Source organism: Pagrus pagrus (genome assembly GCF_965226575.1).
Source record: "Pagrus pagrus genome assembly, chromosome: 3".
NCBI lineage: Eukaryota > Metazoa > Chordata > Actinopteri > Spariformes > Sparidae > Pagrus > Pagrus pagrus.
Genome location: NC_140187.1, coordinates 27,186,811 through 27,205,950, shown reverse-complemented (window position 1 = coordinate 27,205,950; position 19,140 = coordinate 27,186,811). Strand labels below are relative to the sequence as shown.

Below are 19,140 nucleotides of genomic sequence, written 5' to 3'. Positions count from 1 at the left end.
AGTTAGATTAAAATAAAGTGAGGCAAACATGATATGTTGCAGGGCTTATCTGTGAACACATTTGTGTCCAGTGAGTCATTGTTCACACACATCTAGCTCCACCCTCTGTTCGTCCAAACAACTGTTGTTTGTTTACAAGAGTGGAGGGTAACTGAGCTGAACTCAAAGTACTGGTTGTGGGTTTCACTGTGACCACCATTGTACCAAATGAATCTATCTATCTATCTATCTATCTATCTATCTATCTGTCTGTCTGTCTGTCTGTCTGTCTGAATGTTGTGGAGTAAAAAGTACATCTACCTCTGAAATCTCAATGTGAACTACAACTATGTTAACAACTGTACTTAAGTAGGTACAACAATTATAGATACTTCACCTCTGATTTAATGAACTACTGATAAATAGGCTATGATACAACTTTCATAGTGAAACTAAAAACTCAGTGAAAAACTTTAAAAAAATGTGTTTTTAAAAAAAATCTATTTATAAAATGACAGTGGTTGTCCTTGGGAAAACTCTTTGGGGGTTAGCTGCTCTCCACACGAATTTGCAGTTGAGATGAAACGCTGTGTCTCATATCATTAACTTGTTCCAGTCCCAGAGGCTGGGGGCAGACGTCCTCTTATGCTGTCATGGTTACAGTGCCTGGTCAGCTTTTCACCAGTGGTGAACAGGTACCTGATTGCTACTCAGTGACAGATGAAGCGGGCTTTGTGCAGTCAGGTGTACAGAGGGACAAACAATTGAATATGTACAGAGTGGATGAGTGAAGGTGATGCTGTGTGACAGCATAGGGAGCAGCTTTTATCTGTTGGCTTTCACCTTCACAGTTGCAGCCAGGTAGACTATAAAACTTTGTGAATGTTGCTCGTCTAAATGATTTATCCGAATCCGTATTTTTTGTGTCTGATTGTGTAACACATTGCAAATGTACCCTTCTGAAAGGGCTTTCAGAGATATACTGGTGGATTGAGCAATGCAAGGAGTAACTGCTTCTGCTTTTAAGGGATAGTTACAGTAGTTTGCACTGATTAATCAAAACAATAAAGTTATGCAAAATACAGACCAGGCAGGCAGAACCTCTCTGAAACAAATTCCTTAATCTTTAAGATTATACAACCATGTATTTACCCATTAATAACATTATAATTAGGTATTTTACAAGAATATTTAGTATATTTTGGATAACTAATACATATGTGAATGCACTGTAGTATAGCCTACTGTTGTACTTAAATATACAAGGTATTCTTATTGGATTATATTCAGAGAGTAAAGCCCTTTAAAATTGACAAGAAACCTTGAAAGCCACCCTTTCTATCTTAAAAGGACTTTTATCTATTTTTTATCTAAGTTGAAAGTTCAGGGATGGTTTTTTATGTCTTTGGTCCATTTTATGTGCATTTAACCCCGAAAAACCATGCATATAAACCATTAAAATTCATTAAAATTAATATGTTAAAGTCTACTAATTTATCCATTATTTATCGATGTTTGGGGTGAACCCTTAATTAAAAGTTCCTTTTAAGATTCAAATGAAGGAGAAATGTTATTTTGTGAATTTTAAGGGCTTTAACCTCTCATAGACCCCATAAACTGTATATATAATCCATTGAACAACTTTAATATATAATAATCCATACATTTAGCCATAGATTCAACCCAAATTTGAAGAGAAAATACAAAAACGTTATTTAAATATCATTACATTTCATTTTATAACACATAAGCACAAAATCCTAATGATTCCAATCACATAAACCAAAAAAATGGTCAGAGGTAAAATAAGTCACTTGGGGACCTGAAAGCATTTTAGACAAAATCCAGATGCTTTCACTGACCTTAGTGAACAGTAGTAAATCCTAGGAATTCCTCTTTGCCCCACACTATGTGTTGTTGAGCTCTTTTTTACCTTAATCAACATTTTATTATTCAGCCTATGCATGAAGTGCCTTTTTACAAGTTTGACTTATTATTTTGTCATACCAACTACTTCAAGAATACTGTTACTCTGGATTTAGAGAGGCAAGTTAAATGTTTGTCAGTTGATGATGTGGTCGCAGCTTCCTGCCGGGGGTCTTTGTTGCATGTCGTCCACCCCCCGTCACTCTCCCACTACCGCCTTATTTCCTGTCTCCTCTCTGCAATCCACTGTCAAAATAAAGGCGAACATGCTGCGAAAATAAACAGGAGTCATCCAATCTACAACTGAACAAACCGTTTATTTATGGACAGCCATTCCATATTATCACAAGAGGGTATGCACACACACATATACACACATGGAAAGTGGTTTGAATCAGTCCTATGTTCAAAAGGCAGGCGGTTACAGCAGAGAATTAACAGTTAATTACAAAAACACTTTTTTATTGCTCTTTACAGCAACATTTAACTTCACCCTTAACCTGGATCATTAGAATACACTTAGGGAGAGTTAATACTATTTACACGCTGAATTTATTTACATGGGCAGAGCCTGAGAGGGGACACAAAAAGCTTCATCTACATTCTCATAGTGCTTGATAGTTTACCGATACTCTCAGTACAGGGTTGACTGTGGTGGATTCATCAAATTCTCAGTCTGTTAGCGAGGCCATGTACAGTCATCACATCCAACACCCGTTTTATCATAAGACCTGAGCCAAAAAACATACAGACCACAAACAAAAGAGAACACAATTCCAATGGAAAGACTTACAGATAATATAGAGAAAGAGTATTAACAGTTGAATAACCAAACTCCCACATCACAAGGACATAAACTGCATCTACAACACTCTTTTCTGTCTTCACTCGAGTGTTTAGAGTTGTAAAATCAAAGCACTTCCAAGTTTATTTTCTTAGAAAATCACCACCATCTGTTCAAAAGAGCTTTTACGCACATCCTTCCAGTATGGGCTTTGAAATGATGGCTCTGACTCTGTCAAAATAGCTGTGGTGGCTTCTTGTGTCTCGTAAAATGAAATACGAGGAGACCAGCTATCAGTACAATTACTCAAAACAGCACAGGCAAGCTTATTAATAAGACACCATTACAAGTTCTTTTAATTTTCATATTGTCATTTTTTCTGTACATGATAAAAGAAGGCTGTGTCTTTCGTTCACACTTGACAATCACGCACACACAAACACACTTGAATGAAACCAGAGAGAAAAATAAAAGCAGAGCGTCAACACTGCCGTCTTTACGTTTGTTGTGCAGGTGAATACTTCTGAAGTAAATACTGTAAGACTCTCACTTTACACAGCTCAGTTAGAAACTGTAGCACTACCCATTCAGTAAGAAATGAAAGAGTAAATCTGTTTTCACATGCAGCGGTTAGAAAATACAGTCCTTAAAGTGAGACACTTTGAAGCCGTCACTGTTGATTTTAGTATCAAAAAACACAGTGAAACCTAAGGTGATGTGTACTGTCTCTCAGCAAGAAAGAAGTGAGAGCGAGGGTCCAAAGTCCCAGCTGTTTTCACACTCCTTGTGTTGTAAGAGGTGTTAATATCTCACCCCAGGAGTTTCCAGTGTGGTCTGAACAGAAACAGTGTTAATGCATGATTGTAAATGTGTAACTGGAGATGCTGGAGAGTCGACTCAGCACCCGAGGTGGGCTCAGTGGTTTACAGTGTCTACACAACCCCTTCGATGAAACTGGTGTCCAGGTGGACGATGAGCATCCTCAGGAAGGACATCTCCTTGCGGGTGTTCTCAAAGATGATCCGCGGATCGTCGGATTGGCATCGAAGGCAGTTGGGGGCCATCACCATGGCCAGGTTGTTCACATCCATCTTGGTTATAGCCACGTTGGATGGCTGAGCGAATACCTAGAGAGAGTCAGGATGTGAGGAGAGAGTGCAGTGAGCAAGGCTGAGTGTACAGACCTCTGACCTGCAGTGAGTCATGCATGAGTCACACACAGTTATCCCATGGCTTAGTTTAAATATTATGTTCAGTAGTACAAGTTGAAGTTTGTCTCCAGTGTAGAGTATATCCGTCAGGCTCTACAATGTCTATCATCAATTTGTTTATTTCACCAACTGTTCATATTGTGTATGTTTTGATCGGGATTATTTAGTGCTTGCTAATTCTGATGCCAGAAGACAAGAAAAATACAATGAAAGGATTGTTTCCTTTCAAATATTAAAAGATTTGTCGTTTACACGAGAGATTGTGTCAATGAAACATCAGACTATGTTGAAATTCAAGCATTTATCAAGGATTATACTCAAATCCAAGTATATTCCTACCCTTAAAAACATAATAGTTCAAACTGAGCATTTTCCCAAACTTTCAAGACAAATCCTGTACTAATTTCAAAACACCACACAAACATGAGATACAAAACATAACTTTTCTACAGGTGTTACATACATTTAAAAAAAAAATGAGTTTAAGTTAATACATCAGTTTTTGTTATTGTAGTTCTTTAGCTGAATATTACAAATAGCTATGTGTGTCTACAACATAGCACATAGTAACAGTGCTTCTACGTTCACATTCAAAAAGAACAGGGACGTAATCTTGTACAGATATTTTCATAATGTTGTAAGTGGATTAGGGATCCTAGTTGGGATCAAGTATGGTAAGTGATGTGTTTGAGGGGATTATAAATCCTTGTCAACATGTTACCTGCAGGAAGTGGATGAAGTAGCAGAGCACCAGCCTGTTGAGCTCGGGCAGAGACTGAACCACAGCGATGGCCGCCACAGGGTCGTCACAGTTACTGACACACTGCTTGTAGAAGTTCATTGGGATGAGAGGTTCCTCCAGCTCCCGATACCACAGCTTCATCAGAGAGGCTGTAAGAGACAAACATACTCTTAGTGTTCATATTCACACCCAACATACACAAACACAAAAACAGACTAAAAGCTTTGAGCACAATATACATCCTTCTTACCTGGAACATTGGGGTCGGAGAGATTCTCTGGGATCCTCCACTGGTCCACTTGGAGCTTCAACGCGTTCACTTCGTCAATATCTCCAGGCACTCTGAAAAATAAAACATAACATGTTAGTTACACTCGGTGGCCACATGAGGGAGCTCTACCTCCATCATTGTAGACTCTCCACTTTGCCCTGTGGCAAAACAGTTACTCCTGCACACCCAATTGGCTTCAAATGTGGCCTGGTGGCTGAAAGTACTGCGTTCTTTGTTTGCAGTACTTTGTTTGGAACCAAACAAAAACAGAAGAAACATAATATAACCAAACTGTGGAGGAAAGTCCCCACGTAGGAGCGGAGTTTCACAGGGAGATCTGTATATAGTACGTTTGACGAAAGGGAACACTCTAAACAAGTCAAGATGTTACAGAATTAAATTTGCTGGAGTGAACCCTACATAAACACGCAGTTGTGAATCTCCCACGTGCTTGTAAGCTTAAGCAGTAATGGAAACGCATATTATGAAGTATCAAATCAAACAGTGCTGTCCTCGGGAGCTAAGAAGGGCAGTGTTTGTTCTGCTGCCTGTTGTGTGTACTGTACACAGCGAGAGCCTACTTGAAATACAGGGATACAGGAGACCACACACATTTGTTTATACACACTGTACATGCAATAAAAACACACACAATCACATACAGTACATAAGATCCCTTTCTAATTTCCAAGACCTCTCCCACAGTGCTCAAGTGCAGACATGTAATTGGCTCAGTTAGGTGTATCTTACCTGAAGATGCCCTCTGTCTGAGCCCCGCCCAGAGCCAGAACATACTGGGAAAGCTGAACTTGTACCCAGGGCAGTTTCCTGTCTGGGAAGAGCTCGCTCTGCCGCTCCATCACCTCCTCCAGAGAACTGCCAAACAGGGAGGGAGTGACGATGGCCCGCCTACTGTGGTCGATCTCCTCCAAGGTGGGCTTACGTAGACCCTAGAGGGGTGAGAGGTGAGGACAGATTTACTACCTGGGAATGTCAGGGACTGTGATGCTAATCACTGCTGTGTCTGCAGCTGCACTGCTATGACTGAGGCTGTGTTTATGTCTCTACCTGTGACTGTGTCAGTGCACCTGTAATTATGTCTCGCGCTGTGACTCTGTCTAAGATGACTCATATCCAAATCACAACCTTGGAACTGAACTGTCCTATTTTTATCATGTGAAAGTGACGTATTTTTGATAACATGTTAATGCAACATTGAAAGCTCGAAGTCCCCTCCAGTCAAAAATGTGTTTTTCTTCTTGTTCCTACAGCTGAATGTTTGAGCTTTGCTGTGTTGAATGATGTATGTGCCAAGAGAGAGAGTTTGACAAGTTTGCTTTTACATTCATTTCTCGCTGTAAACCTGAATTTAAGATGTGAGCCTACAAGCATGACAGAACAATTTTATGTTCGTTATCGTTTTGTTTTGTTTTTTTGTGTTTTTTTTTCATGGTTTAAAGCAAGTCCCCATCTACTTCAGCTGTTCAGGAGAATGCTTTTACACTGTTTTGCTTTTGTTTTGCTGTCAGTAGATAATGACTGCATTTTCATTTTTGGGTGGACTTACTATTTAATATATGTATAGAAGGGATCTTTAACTTTTAATTCTTCTAGCATACCTTTTTGCCTCCAGTGATCGCCACCTTCTGCAGTTTCCGATGGCAGAACTTGGCATACGTGCTAATAGGCAGACCTGTGGGTTGACAGAAGAGGCCAATTCAGGACTGAGACACAATGAAACCAAACCCCACAAGGCACACCCTTGTTATAACCTCAAAGACCCTAAAACCCTTAAACACCAGCCATTACCAAACACACAAAATTATAAATAATTCAAATTCTTTCCCACAAACAAGACTATTTTTTTCCCACAGTTGTCAAATAGTGCATGAGAGGCAGGCAGTGGTAATTGGAGAGACATGTTGACGGTGTGATTCTGGCATATGGGGATTAGAGCAGGCCCGGCTAAACTGTCAGGCTGAGGGAAGATTTACTACCGTCGAACAAAAGCTTAGAGACAGGATCCGGCCTACACATCCAACTTTGAGGTGATTCATCAGTGTACACAGACATAAAGGGCCCCGAAGAAAATGAGAAACACAGAGGCTCCCTGTCTGCTACCTGCCCGAAGTAGCTACTGTAGGGCCCAGATCTATTTAAGAAGTGAACTGCATTAGAGCAACGATCTTGTACTGAGACACAAGCCACAGAAGAACGCCATCTGTGCCGAAAAAGAGATTCTGTAGACTTCTCAAACAAAAAGCCAAAAGGAAACCTTGATTGTACAGTCATCATGTGCATTCATGAAAATAAATCATCCTGCTCTGTCATTGCTGTGGTAACTCGAGTTTACAGCAAACACTGAGCTCTCATGGGGTCTATTCCCGTTCCCAGAATCTCCACTATATCAGCTACTAGAACCAGAAGCCAGATGGACAAACCCACCGATGGGATTTTAAAAAGTAACAAACACTTTCCAACATGTTCCCTACAGTCGAAGCCCCCAGATTTATGGCAAACAGGTGACTCCCATGCACGCTCACCACTTCTGCTAATCTGACCGAGTTCAACTATAATTACGTCTAATTAGAGAGATCATACCAATAATTTGCCCTTGATCTTGGCAAAGAAGGGCTACTTTTCCCGAGGCTCTCAGCACAGCGGCTGTATACATACTTTGAGAAAAGCAAAAGTGCAGAGCCTCTGTGCTGCAGTGAGAAACATAACTGGTGGTCTATATTTACATTGGGTTTGATGGCAGGAAAACAACAACATCATCCAGGCAACCAAAGCCTGGGGGAAATTTGAGCTCATTAGGAGCTTGAGTGTACTGTTCCAGGCTGAGAACGGCATGACACTTGTCAACACATAGGTTGAAGCTAAACTTGACAACAAAAACACAGAGTCGTTAAAGGTGTAATGTGTAAGATATGGCCACGTGTCAAAGGTAGCTCCAGGAATATAGGAGGCAGCAAATTTGCTAACTGCTGCCCATTATACTCTTTGCTATCTATGGCTGTCACTAATAGCTAGTTAGCTAGTTAGCTCAGTTATCTGTGCAGCTAGTGGACCTATTAGCTGAATTAAGTTTGCCTGGACTGTGACCTCAGATCATGGTGGAATCAGCAGCTTTGGTCAACTACGACTAAAAACAGCCTCCAACTCCGACAGAGGCCAGTTTGACAACAGGAAAAACAGTACAGAGGCGATTTACAGCAGCTCTGAGCAGGACTCTGACTCCAGCGACGACAAATATGAAGATGGAGGCTGGTCATCACCAGTGTGGGAAAGCAGCATGTAGGGCTACCTATTATGTTTACCTATTAGGCTAAAAAGCTTAGAGAGCTCGTGAAACGTGGTTAACTCACTGCATGCACACATCTCCCAGCCGATACTATGGGGGGCTATACTATTGGGCTATCACCTCTTGAGGTACAAACGGGTATTACAAGAGAGGATAGGCTTTTAATTTTAAGCTCCCATTTGTTGATGAAGTTGATTTTCATTCCCAACTCGTCAAATACTGACTCTCTGGAATGGAGGCCGACCTGACCTACAATCTCAAAGCATTATTTGACGTGATGGGAATTCTTTCAAATTAAATATTAAACATTACACCTTTAAAGAATGTTGAGAAGACAAATTCAGTCTCTTCTTGGTTATTGTTGTTTATGAGACAAATCTATGCTCATTCAAGTGCTGGCTTAAAACAACACAACCTCGGGCCCCGAGCCCAGAGAAGTTGTTTCCAAGCCCAGCCTGGGCCAGGTCTGGCCTGACAACAGGCCTCCAGTTCCCACACGGACTCCTACTCCTGCTGCTCACAGCTGCTCAGTGCTCTGGTCAGACACAGTGTACATGTTCCAGCTCCTCCATCCATCAAGCAAACAGCAGCTCTCATTATGCTGTTTTGTACATGTGTTTTGTGCTCTGTTATAGATCTTTACAGTTAGTCACAATGTAGTGGTAAGTCAGTAGGCTTTCTCTTTGACCTCTTAGTCACTTGAATCTTTTCCAGCATAAAGCACCAAGTGTGAGTCACTGAAGCACAATGTGTGAGGCCACTACTGTGGTGTCTGCAGTGGGTTGATTAGGTTCCTCTCTGGTGACATCATCATCAGTGGGTTACTCTAATGAGGGCACGTGCCGATGAGTAGGTATCCCCTTAAATGGCCGTCTGACATGCAAGTGCCAGAGAGACCACTAATATGAATCACAGTGTGGTCCATTGTGCTCGTACACAACTTTCTGAAATTCTCATCCTACATATTTTTTCCAGCTCAACTTTTCTGTGAAACCCATTCATTGTGTCTCAAAGTACATCAGCATGTACTCCACTGACAAACAACACTGAATTTTCCATCCCAGTCAGAGAGGTCACTCTACAGGGAGCTTTTGGAGAAAGTAGAAAAACATCTTTAGGACTCCCTCCCCTACCTACTGTAATGTGTACTCTGCTAAACAGATACGCTTGTACAAATGGGGATAACTGAGGGTTAGGGATGTACAAAGGATTTACCTTCTTCCTCGTCTGAATTCTGTTTCCGCTTCTTTCTGGACTTTGAATTCTTCTTCAGCTTCAGCTCCTGCTGTTCCAATATGAACTGAGTCACTATGAAACACAAGATAGCACAGGTTACATTTCTGATGCTCAGTTAAATAAACACAAGGCAGACAATCAGATTATTGGGCTCATAAAAATACTGTGCTTTCTATCATGACTTCATCATACGGACTAAAATCAAAATTCCACAGGAAAATAGAGAGCCAAAGAAGAAAAGGCACATTTAGTTTAAAAAAGAGTTAGAAAGCTCTTTGGTCTACATAAACAATGCTGACGATCAGACAACACAGGGAGGTACAAAAAGAAAGAAAGGTGACCCACCCTGTTGCTCAGTCTGAGACTCACATTTCTTGTCGCTGGTGGGCTCCGTGTGTCTCTGGATATAGCCCTCCAGGTAGCAGCGGAACTTAGGCGAGGGGGCGAAGAACGCCAAACTGACAGCCATCAGCTCCCAGCCTGCCGCCAAGCTTCTGGGGGTGGAGTTGCCTGTGGTCTGCCTCACCAGCTGCACATACAGCTCGTCCCGCAGCCCTGGCATGTCCCAGCACTTGGTGACGATGAGCAAGGCACTGTGACGGCGGTCCAGACGCGAAGGCCTGTCCCCCATGTAGGCCTGCACCAGCTTGAACATCTCACAGGCCTCCTTCCTGACCGCGCGGTTGCTGGTGACCAGCATGGGCTTTTTGATGGATCCGCGGTTCCATGACAGCATGTTGGCGATGGAGACACGGCGACGGAACAGGCCTTGCGTGTGCATGTTGAGGTGCTTGCTGGCCCAGTCCTCCATGCCCATGGCAGGAGGTGGGGGCTGCCGCAGGGTGGCATAGGAGAGCTGGTATGATGATCCACGTGCTCTATCTCCTGCCCCATCACCTCCCTCTCTGTTGTCATGGTTGGCAGAGCGGTGGGGGCCCAGGGAAGCTGTTCGCCCATCCACCATGCCTTTCTTCCTGCTCTCCAACTGAGCCTGCAGCTCTAGAGTGCCCACCTGCAGGGGAACAAGAGGTAGACATGAGATAGAGAAGAGGAGTTACACAGACGAGGAGGAAGGAGGGTAGAAGAAGAAGCAGCAGAGGGGTGAGGCAAGAGTGCAGCAGAGGTACAAACTGTGTGTGTGCAGCTGCAGAGTCTTCACTGGGTCACACTAGCAGCTGGGCTGCCTTACGCCTACTGGGCTCTGCTCTGCAGTGCTGGGGCTTGGGGGGGACGACTGTTGCAGAATCAGGACATTCATTTCCTAATGCCACAAAAGAATTGTACCAGGAAAGAAATCTCAACAAATCCTCATGAACCCTGGCCTCAGGAGCAGGTGATCAGACAGTGGCATAACAATCTTTCCCCTTGCCCCTTCCAGCACCAGGCTCACCTACCCTGCAAAACCAAAGCTATGCACTACACAAGCCCTCCATGTGATCCCTGCGGTGCAGTTTATGACTATAAGGGGCAACCTCACCTCCCTTAACAGAGACAGCCAGTAACCCCTCTATGAAAAGGCAGCAAAAACACGAAACTTGAGCCAGAATCAAAGCTCAAATTTACTAATGGAACATAAAAAGCATTGACATGTTTTTTCAATGAGACCCTGATGTAATATGGAGTTGACGAGTGCCAGACAGGCTGGACTTTAGATTTTGGTTTTTCAATCAAATGGAGCAGAACTGAGGTTCAGCTTTGGCAGGGAGTCTAAACGATCTTACAGAGTTTAAAAGTTTAAAATGTGTGTGACAGAGGTCAACTCCAGAAGATCAAATGCAACAAAGCATGTGTTTAACCAGGGACTGGGACATTTGCTGTAAAACTACTTTCAGTAAATTACACTGTTCTACAGATAGATCACAGATGCACACACACAGGAGCATTTAGTCATGCTATGGATTGAGACAGAACAGTGAGAGAGTGGAAAATGCTCTCAACTTGTAAAAACATTAATTATTCACGGTCTTTGTGGAAATGGTCATCAAACAATTTAGTTCAAGAACAAAATGTTCAAATATGGAAAATGCAAACTTCTCACACATAGTGAGCCATAATCTGGGAGTGTGTGTGAGTGATATAACAGCAGGTCTGAAGAACATTCCAGCACAGACTTAGGGGGCCCGCTCAGTGCTCCTTGGCTGTTGTCTAACATGCTAAAGCTACAGTGGTACCAATAAGCCTTGGTACCAGCCTGCCTCCCCTTCCTCCTCCTCATCTCCCTTCCAAGCCATGACCATATGGGCCGCAGCGGCTCTCCTTCCTGACCAAGGGAAGCCATGTCCTGAATCTCTCTGGTCTGGCATGGGCCCAGATGCCCAAGCACAGAGCTGGCATATGACTATACGATACCTGCAGTGCAGGGCAGATGGACGGTGGTAAGATGATGACAGGTAATGCTGGGACTGTGGCCATTACCGTCGACGGTGCCCAGTCTGCCCACTGCTTAATGTCCTGGGGACATTTCAGCACTAAAGATTGGAATGCAAGAGGCATTACTCACAAAATGCTCTGTGTTCTTTTCAAAGAGACAGATTAGTCTCACTGTTTTCATCCCAGAGCTCCCTGTTGAACCTAACATTTATTATTAGTTGCAGAGGTGCTGTGGGACATCATCTGAAAACAACTCTATAATGTATGGAGGTATGGGTTGTGATTCTGTTGCAAGAGGGGATTTGGAGATTAGAAATGGCTACACATGCTCCAACTTATATAAGTGATATGAGAAAATGAGAGTCAAATCATTCTTTCATCTTCGATCATGTGCAACTTTCTTGACGTCAAGATAAGCCATTACCGTTTTTTCCTCCAACATATGTCTCTTTGTATTTTTGAGCTCTGCAAAGTCAAAAGAGAAGCAGATCTGTTTGAAAAATCTGATCTGCCCTAATAGTCAAGAGGAATATTTCTGCTCAGTCTAACAATCTGTCCTTTCTTCCACTTACAGCTCTCTGAGGACCAGACACACTAAACAACACAAAAGCAGCAGAGAAAAATTCCCATAATACGCAGATGCTTTATTCAGATACGACTCGGCCTCATTTGACACAGTTAGACTGAATTCTTCTCTAATCTGATAGTGAATCTAGAGAGACATCAGTAATTAGAGCATTTCCAGACCAAACAAAGCTGAATCCTAGCAAACCTGCTGAGGTAAACAGACCACACAATAACACAGACACAGTTGAGCTCTTAATCAGACAGGAAAGTAGCATAATATTGGATTAGCTAAGCTGTATTCACTTACAGACTCTATTTTGTCATTAACAACAATTGCCATTTGCTGCAAACACACACACACACACACACACACACACACACACACACACACACACACACACACACACACACACACACACACACACACACACACACAGGGGGGCGTGCACACACACACAGTAGTTGTGGGGTTACCTGTGAGGGCGGTCCTGGGGTCTCTGGTGAGGACAGGCTGGCCTGGCTGTTCACACTCATCTCCAAGGTGTCCACTTTTTCGTAGGTCCTTTTCTGCCTCCCTGGTATCTCCAGAGGAGCCAATATAGGGTTGCCATGGTTACCTGCTCTACTCAGTGACCTGGGGGTCAGGTCCTCTCGTGATGCGCACCTGCCTGCTGACCCACCACCCCCTCCGCCATACCACCTGAGTGAGTCCGCAGGGGAGCGTGTCCGAGGTACGACTACCCTCTCCCCCATCTCTGGGTCCAGCCCCGCTCTCACCTCCCTCATGGTGTTCGAACGACTCACCACCTCCCTCATCTCGGCCATCAGCCTCTCGTTGAGGGCGCACAGCTCCCCGCTGCTGCCTACTGACCCCGGCCTGCCTCCTGCACAGCCACCTGCTCCAACCCTTCTCCTGCTCTTTCTTCTCAGGCTTGGCGAGGGGCCGGTGGAGTAACCAGAGTCTTGATAGTTTGCTGTGGCCTGAGGGGTTGAGGAGGGGAAGTCCTGCGAGGCCTGGCTGCTCTGCCTGCTGTGTCGAGCCTCCATGGCGCGCTGGACTGTGGCCTCGAGGACTCGCCAGCTTTGCTTCTTGTCCAGTGTACTTGGGCCTGGTGTCCCTGGCTCTCTGTCTCTCAACTGGCCACGAGGCTGGGGCAAAGAGTGGGCCTGGGGCAAAGAGTGGGCTTGGGGCAAAGAGTGGGCCTGGGGCTGCAGATGTTGCTGAGGTTGTGTCAAGACAGGATCCTGTCTGGAGGTAGGGGAAGGGGTTCGTGTGGGTAAAGGAGAGCCGGGTGTGAGCCCCTGTTTGGGGTCCACATTGACCATGTGCCTGATGCACTCCAGACCAGCTGGGCTGTAGTCAGAGGCAGAAGGATTCCTCCTGTGTCTGGACCCTGGGGTGGGGTGCTGGAGGTGTCTGGGCTTTTGGAGGCTATGGGTAGGTGTCAGGCGCGACAGAGGTTGTCCGTTGTACAGGTGCGCTCCCTCTACCTCCATGTCTGTTGGGGGTTCATCATATATGGGACATTCTGAAACTGGCTCATCATAGATTGGGGCAGTACAACCATACTGGGGAGAGACGGGGCGTGGTGTGCTGGTCTGCGACCTGTGGAGAAGTGGACTGGGATGGCTCCCATCTGATGTCACCAAACAGAAGCTGCCATTGCTGGCTTTTCTCAGGTGATGGGCATGACGTGTGTCGGCTGCCATTTTGCCAGAAGGGGCAGTTTTATACCCCTGGGGAGAGCTCGAGTGTCCTCCTTGTGCCTTGTTGCTAGTGGGGTGCAGGGTGAATGTGTTGGCTTTGCCGTTTGCGCTGTGCTGGTGGTGCTGCTGCGAGGCTGGGCTGGGCTGGTTACGACTCATGCTGTTCACCTTCACCAACATGGCTGCCTTAGAACCAGGGGCAGGCTGCCATCTTTGAGAAGCATCCCTGAGAGAGAGAGAACAAGCAAAATGAGATTTGACATCAGACTAAGCAACAATGTATATATAAAGTCTAAACACCCAAAAGTAAAAAAATGTACTACTATCATATACAATCATACATAGGCCTAAAACCATTTGCTATATTTCATCTAAAATAAAATCTAAAGCTGACAGGGTTGGGAAAACCAGCAGCAATCCACAAATTCTTCTCCAAACATTTTGCTGACCTCCAAAGTCTTTACTCCATTTTTAGTCAAGCAGTCAAAACAGCCTTGTCAAACCCATGAGACTATAACTCCTCTGTGTGTTGTGCCTAAAAATACTGAGTGACTGAGCACAACACATCTCAGTAGAACCCAGCCACAGTTCATCCTAACATGTGGGACCGGAGAATATACATGGGGTAAGGTTTTTGAAGTAGCTCATGTTGGCTTCATCTACATATGACTCTCACATGGCATGGAAGGCTGCCCTCACTGAATGAACATTTGGACAATAAACCAGCAGGCCACATGAAAAGATGTTGATCCGAGAAAAGTCAGGATTGCAGTAGTTCACAGCTGAGAATATGTTTACTCAGGGCCAAAGGTTAATTCTTCTCCTTTTGCTTGAGCGGCTAGGCTAACTTCAAACCCAATGGCCCACTTCTAATCCCAGCAACGTAAAACAATCTGCTATCAATCTGGTCACGCTGCTTCGGTCTGCTGCCCTCTGCTCTGCTGTGGCCTCATAATCTTCCACAGCAAGTAGGACTTTTCATTCCTCAACTGATCAAAATCTTGCCCCCTTAAACCAATGAGTGTGTATAAAGCGGGCATTACTACACATACACACATGGACACAGCTGGCAGCAGGCCAGAGTAAGACACATGTGACGCAGTAAAGAATACATGAGCTCAGTAGACCTCCTCGCTTAATCAAAGGTCAAGCAGGTAAGTATGTTTGAAGGCAGGCAAAGTAGACTTACCTTTCCTTCGTCCAACCTCTACTTAACATTCAGCGGGGTAATTAATTAGATCAAAGCTGATCACCTTCTGTCCCCGTAAATCCACACATAAACACAGATCAGTCTAGAGCCAGAGCAAGTGTTCAAAGGCTTCCTTTTTCCAACAGCACGCACTTGAGAGTTGGGCTGTAACAGCAGTAGGAGGACGCAGAGGGAGGAGTGAAAGAGGCGGAGTGACCCCCCTCTCCTCCCCACATCTCTCTGGAACAATGCTGAAACAATTCCCCTGAGGTCCTCAGGCCAACGGCAAACTTCCTTTAGTCCTCCTAGCTACAGTTCTTTCTCTCAGGACCTTGTGCCACCCCCCGTCTATAGCGTGAGTCACACCACCTCAGCGGTTTGAATGTAAACAGGCTCTCGTCTTCAAACGGTCCCACAGATTCGCCATCCAGGCAGGGCCCATAAACAGCTGGGTCTCAGCCACCTGGCACAGCTCCAACACAGCCTGCCACAACCACTGTTGTTGGGAATGCTCCAAAGCCCCCGCCTCACCGAGACCAATCAAGAAAGTTTACTGCCTAAATAACACACACACAGACAGACACGTGTGAAGACAAGAAGCTCTGATGGATGGGATTCACCCAAACTAACCACTGTTTAGTTGTTACAAGCAAGTGTGAGTGTGTATGGTTTTACGTTTTGGGGGGGGGGGGGTGTTGATAGATGACAGCTGTAAACATGAGAAGCCACTGTTTGTATTCTTTGAAACAGTGTATGTTTTCTCACTCTGGTCCTGTCAAAGCAGGAGGAGGTGATACAAATGCTACAAAATCGTTCCCACCTCAGCAGCTGAGCGTTTAGCACCGGTTTGCTATGGCAGGGACATCTCACACATGAGACATCAAGGCTTTTCATAGAATTGGAAGGCACACACACACACACACACACACACACACACACACACACACACACACACACACACACACACACACACACACACACACACACACACACACACACACACACACACACACACACACACACACACACACACACACACACACACACACACACGATGGCCGACTGTAAAAAAAAAAACAACAAAAAAAAACATGAATCTGTCTTCTATGTTCCTGTTGGCGGGATGACGTACTTTATGAGGACTGACCCTGAGATAGTAGTGACCACCACTTCCTGTCAGACAAGGTCCAGTGGAGGGTTGGAGAGAGAGGGCTCCCCCATATGTAGCACAAACAGGAAATGCCTAACGTAATGTTCACACACCGCAGCCAGGGCGGAAGTATGGGTTAAATCATAATAATAGGGAGCTTATACACAGCTTTATTAAATGTTTCACTAGTTCATACATGAGAAATTCAGTATCCTCCGCCTCACTCACTGTAAAATGTAATCTGCACTATTCAGCAAAGGCTGGTCCATAGAGGCAGGGGAGGTTGCGGCTCCTCTATTTTTGGGCAAGAGGGATAAAATAGTAATCGGTTAAAATAAAACATTACCAAATCTCTGTCATTTATAAAATCACTTTTGTAGCTACTGGTGCAAAATAACATGACATGGTGGGTGGTTTCCCCCTGTCCTCCCCCAATTTTTTGAGTCACCAGCCACCACAGATACTGTTCCTTCCTGTCCATTCAAACAATAAATTGTACCTTGTGCTGAATTCAGTAGCAACATTTAACAGCATGTTCTTCAGGGAGTCAGGTCTGGTCTGCGCGTATATACAGGTATTGTTGAAAATTGGTATTTTTCTTTTCCATTAAAAAATATTTTCCTATCCACACAACCGTTGTTTTACAAAATATTTCCACATACAAGGGAACAGAAAAACAATGTCAAACTATTGTGCCATGTCAGTAGGTGGCGATAAAGTCTACATAAACGATAAGTCAAATACCAGAGAAGAACATCGTGAGCATGCGTATGAGCTTATTATGGTGTTCTGTTCCCTGATTGGATCAAATTGGGCAGGGATACCAGAAAATGTCTTTTACTGAACAAACACTATAATAGTGTTTACTGCTGGAATATAGAGCAATTGAATAATCATTTTTATGAGAAAAAAAAATCACTTAGAGCAGCTTTAATTATTTAACAACCTTCCTGGCACATGGCATCGCAGTGCTATGTACAATGTACAATCAGGTAGTTTGCCATTGTTGCTTATTAACTTACAATGCAAATTTAGGTGACAATGTCATCATTTCCCAATTACTCCATTTTACATGTCCACACAGATGCACAGAAGCCAGAGCTTTAAAGAAATCTTCACCTTAGAAGGAGTTTTCAAAAATGTTGGTTTTAGTGATCAAAGAGGCTGTTTGCATCTGGATAAGACACCAAAACTTAGAGTAAAATACGCGTCACCAAAATTATCCATATATGTGTAACAAGACCTCAAACTGAACACAATCATAGGCCGGAGACGAGCCTCCTGCTAAGTCCACCAGCTCACAGTGTTGGGAGAGAGGGATTTTGTCAGGCGTCGTCTCTGTTGTCTGCCTGCCATTGTCCCAGCCAGGATCAGCAAAGGTCTAGCATGTTCACCCCCTCTAGCACTGGCACATTATGTTGGATGTCAGCAGGGTTTTTGGTGTGATGATCACCACGATCACACGGTGGCCGTTAGCCAATTCCAACAGTAAGGCTTTACAGTGTCTTCGATATCTATCCAAAGCCTCTAATCCCATTACACAGCTAGAACAACACTCGCATATCAGTAAACCCCAGGTCAACCAAATAAAGTATGATTACAAACCCTGAACCAAGAGAGAGACAACGACAGTACAATGGTGAGAAAATGAAAACAGGCCTGGAGTGGGGAGACGATTGGTGGGGGAGTGGAGGAGGAGAACAGAGTTGGAGAGACAAGAGGAGGGTGTGAGCATGTGTAAATGAGAAGGGGAGGGGATTAGTCGTGGGAGAGTGCAGCAAGGGAATGAGCGGGAAGGCTGGCATTCCTCAGGGCTCATTCAGGGGCCCCTGTGGCAGTGCGGGGAGCCTCACACAATGCATGGCTGTGTCATCACCACGGAGACGCCTCCCTCAACGACGGCAATGGAGTGGCTGGGGGGGGGCCTGAACCTGAAAGAGCCATCTTCGACCTCCAGAGTCAGTCAGGCAGGCAAACAGACAGGCTGTTACATAACTCTGAACAGGCCTGGACTTTCTTCTAATCATAATGAAAGTTGTTTAGAAAGGGTGTGTTGCCTGCTAGCAGCCTGCCAGGTGTTTGCTGAATGTTAGCTGAAGGTGGGGATTATGCACAGCGATTTATCACAGAAGCTAAAAGAGACATGATAATTATCACTGGGAGTGCAAACATTTCTTTTTCTAAATCTCTTGCTGTTTGCAAAGAGATAATCCCCATTTTAACTTTTTCTCCATCACGCATGATTAGACACACACAGCGCATGTGCACACACCTTTGCTACGCCCACATATGCGCACACAAACCTTTTCATTCAGAGCCTGGAGCTAGCGTGTGAGACCTTAAGGAAGACAGAGAAATGCAAGATAAAATGAAGTTAGAGGCCCTTTGGAAGCCAACGGGGTAATCTGATTGGCCTCTGGGGCAGCAAATCAACTTAACGGTCCGAAAATTTCAATTAGTCTCAGCAGCTCTTGTGTCTCACACACACAAATTCAGTCCTAGATACCTCTGTCACTGTTGTGAACATAGCTGTGGTCAGGTCGTCTCAATAACCAGCTAAATATACTATAGGGACTCTGCTGTCAGCACATGTTCTGTCTCTCCTTTCTTTTCTGCCTGGAATAAGTAATGTTGGAAAAACCATCAGCTGAGTCACTATGGCGGATAAGGGATATGGATTTGGAAGTTCTTAAATATACCTCCT

General features: G+C 44.4%; 1 protein-coding gene across 3 annotated transcripts in view; it reads right to left on the bottom strand.

The window, feature by feature from the left end:
• Positions 1 to 2,205: 2,205 nt before the first annotated feature.
• arhgap46a (Rho GTPase activating protein 46a) overlaps positions 2,206 to 19,140 on the bottom strand; it is a 37,615-nt gene continuing 20,680 nt past the window's right edge. For 2 of the 3 annotated variants that reach the window (XM_084348143.1, XM_084348145.1), the window contains exons 3-10: positions 12,865 to 14,323; positions 9,799 to 10,465; positions 9,433 to 9,525; positions 6,533 to 6,606; positions 5,664 to 5,863; positions 4,893 to 4,984; positions 4,622 to 4,791; positions 2,206 to 3,816 (exon numbers count right to left, since the gene is read on the bottom strand). In XM_084348143.1, the coding sequence (XP_084204269.1) occupies positions 3,622 to 3,816; positions 4,622 to 4,791; positions 4,893 to 4,984; positions 5,664 to 5,863; positions 6,533 to 6,606; positions 9,433 to 9,525; positions 9,799 to 10,465; positions 12,865 to 14,323 (2,950 nt within the window). In that variant the 3' untranslated portion in view covers positions 2,206 to 3,621. The remainder of the gene's footprint in view (positions 3,817 to 4,621; positions 4,792 to 4,892; positions 4,985 to 5,663; positions 5,864 to 6,532; positions 6,607 to 9,432; positions 9,526 to 9,798; positions 10,466 to 12,864; positions 14,324 to 19,140) is intronic. The other variant, XM_084348144.1, reaches the window with a different exon arrangement.